The following is a 2992-nucleotide window of genomic DNA, read 5'->3' on the forward strand; positions in this document are numbered from 1 at the left end:
TGTGCTGCCCTGGGGAAGGAGGAAGGGCTCTGTGCTCAGGGGAGGGGGCGGCGGGGGGGGTGTAACCTGTCCCGTGAGCAAAGCGGGGACACAGGATGACAGCGTTTATCTTATCCCACTGCTACAAGTCCTTGCAGGTTCGTCTCCTGCTGCCTCTGATGCTGTTGGGGATCTCACCCCTCCCGTGGCAGAGGAGCTGCCCTGCACATGTCACCTCACGTGGCTGATACACACATGGCACCGTGGGGCTTTTGGCTTTGCACCGCGAAGCCGCCAGCCTGACGGGCCTCCCTGCTCCCGTGGTGAGGGCAGCTCCTGCGGAGCTGGGTGCTGTGGGGCAGGGTGTGGGGGGAGTGCGGCATTTCTACAGAAACTGGCTCACTGAGGGGAGGGGACTGTGAATAACTAAAAAGTGACACTTGTGAAATGGTGTTTTCCAGGAAAGACCTCGTCCGTGTGGAGGCCACTGTGGTTGAAAAGACAGAGTCGTGGCCAAAGATCAACATGCGCTTTTGGAAGAGGCACAACTATCAAAGGAAGAAAAGTAAGATGGGGAGAGCAGAGAGCCTCCTGTCCTGCTGCTCGGGGGCTGCAGGGAGCCTTGGGGACACGAGGGTGGTGCCTGGGGAAGGAGACTCACTCATCGTGTCCCCGGACCCCTCATGGTACAGCAGCTCATCCCAGCTGGGCACACTGTGTTCAGAGCACAGTGCTGGGGTGTTGCCCAGGACCAGCACCCTCTGCGAAAGACCTCGCTGAAAGAAAACCCTGCTGGGCAGAAAGGTGATGTTGTTCTTTCCAAAGCCTTAAATATTGGCAAAGGAATCATAGGGGACAGCGAGCAGGAGCCTTCAGAAGGCACATGGCGGTTCTCACTGGCAGCTGATCTTTTTATTTTTCCTCTTTTCATTCTTTTTCAGTCATCATGAACCCACAGGCTGTCCTTCGGATAAACACCATAGAGATTTTCCCCTGCTTGGTGTGAGGGATTGAGCGGGTGCTGGGTGGCTCAGGTTCGTTACTGCTTTAGGCAGTGCTGGAAATAAAGCTGCCTGCTCACTGGAAAGTTCTGGACTTGTTGCTGCTGTCGGAAATGGAAATCTGTATGTACTTTCATATTAAAAAACCGAAATGAAATATCTGGGGTTTAACTATTATTTCAGCCTTGCTGGTGCTTGTCAGGAGTTTTAAACAAGCCAGGACCACTGGTAGCTGCCCCCCAGGTCTGCCTTTGCCTGCCCACCTCTCCCGGTACTTAAGGAATTCAGGCTCTCAGCTCTGTCTCAAAAATACCTTTGGCTTCCTGGGCTGTGGGAGAAAAGAGCCATCCGCCCCCCAGTCCCCGAGGCAGGCTCTGAGCCTGGAAGGCAGAATCTGGCTGTGGAATGAGTCAGTTTAGGAGCCTGTTGCTGTCCTGGAAAGTTCCCTCCCCTGCACTCGAGGCTCGCAGGAGGCTGGCGTGCTTGGGTGAGCTGATTTGCTCCTCGCTGCTCTCCAGGGACTGCAGTTACATCACTGCAAATACCGTTAAGTGTCATGTTGTTCCCCGCCCCTTTTCCTCTCCTGACACAAGCCTGGCAGCTCTGTCCATGCCGCTCCTGGCCCACAGCAAACAGAGGTCACTTTGGGCTCCGTGAAGGGCAAGCTTAGCGGCTCAGCTGCCTTTCAGCCTGCCCCACTTCAGATGGAGCAAGATGCGGGCGTGCTGGGCTGACAGCAGAGCAGAGCAGGTCGTCCGCAGAGGCTGCCTCCTCTCTCCCTTCTTGGGACCGTCTGGCAGGAGCAGCCCTTGGGAGTCATCTCCAACTGCTGACTGCGGGGAGGTGGGCACCCAGGTCTGAAACCGTGAACGGCGACGTGAGGCAGGGGCCTTTCTGCGGCCATGGTTCCATCCTCGCTCTCCCATCGTTCCATCCTTGTTTCAGGCTCTGACAAACAGGAGCAGTGGGGGGACCTCTCCTCCAAGAACCACCTCCCCCCTCTCCCAAGGGTGGCTCCGGTTTTGCGCTGGGACAGGACCGTGGCGGTGGCAGCAGGCTGGCAGGAGGACTCTGTGCTGCCATCCCGCCACGCGCTGCTCTCGCTCCCTAGCAGAAGCTGCGTTGCCAGCTGAAGCAGTTTACTGGAAACCTCCCGCGCTTCTTACGGCATGTGAGTGCTGGGGCTAGGACACAGCGTGTGAGTCTTGGAGGGGGAATTTTCTGTCCTTCTGGTTCTGGAGAAAAGCCTGACAATAACAAGGGAGACTTCGAGGTGCAGAGACTGGGGGGGAGAGCCTGAAAAAAACAGCAAATGTCCTAAACTGCTCTGTAAACCTGTCCCCCCGCAAAAGCCCTTGGGAAATGTAACTCCAATCCAGGGGAGACACTCTCTGGAGTTAGCGTGGGCGAAAAATGCAGGGAGGGAAAATTCAACCAGTATCAGAAAGTCCTGGGTTTTATTTTGAACATTTTCTGATGTAAAATTAGAGCAAAACATTCCGGTTTTATTGGAATGAATCATTCAGACCAAGGCACAGGGGGATTCTCTTTGACGTTTTCTTCAGGGGAATTTAAAGACGAAGCCCCTTGCCGTGCCAGGAGGAAGCAGAAACCCCCAGTTCTTCCCCAGGGGAAGCTATGAGTCGCCACTTGGCTTTGCGAGGGGGCAGCTGCTCGCGATGCTCCTGGCTGCTGAATGTGGTTTGCCACGCTCACGTAGTTCTACAGCAGAGGTTTTTCAACCAGGCAGGGGTTTGACTGCCTAAGGACTGATTCATAGTGGAAATCTGTCCGTTAGGGCCAAACATCTTGTTGGGCAGCGCGCCGGGTCAGGCTGGATGCTGGGAGATGCTTTGCCCGGTCTGTAAAGATCGGGCACCCGTAGGGGCTCCCACCAGCCAGCACCACTAACACAAAACCGTGGCCGCTGTCCCTGGGATCGCCCTCGGTGCTGTTGGACTTTGTGTATGTCAGGATCCGGTGCCCGGAGGGCGGCTCAAGGGCATTTGCCC

General features: G+C 56.0%; 1 protein-coding gene across 1 annotated transcript in view; it reads left to right on the forward strand.

Annotated features, from left to right (window-relative positions):
* The window catches only part of MRPL21 (mitochondrial ribosomal protein L21), a gene marked incomplete at its 5' end in the record, with an annotated part of 14024 nt that extends 12873 nt beyond the window's left edge, over nucleotides 1-1151 (forward strand). Inside the window, 3 exon segments of the mRNA XM_010133416.1 lie at nucleotides 441-544; nucleotides 921-1083; nucleotides 1085-1151. Coding sequence (XP_010131718.1) covers nucleotides 441-544; nucleotides 921-1083; nucleotides 1085-1151 — 334 coding nt within the window.
* Between the last annotated feature and the right edge of the window lie 1841 nt (nucleotides 1152-2992).

The sequence above is a fragment of the Buceros rhinoceros genome, unplaced genomic scaffold (genome assembly GCF_000710305.1).
Source record: "Buceros rhinoceros silvestris isolate BGI_N320 unplaced genomic scaffold, ASM71030v1 scaffold22353, whole genome shotgun sequence".
In the NCBI taxonomy this organism is placed as follows: Eukaryota; Metazoa; Chordata; class Aves; order Bucerotiformes; family Bucerotidae; genus Buceros; species Buceros rhinoceros.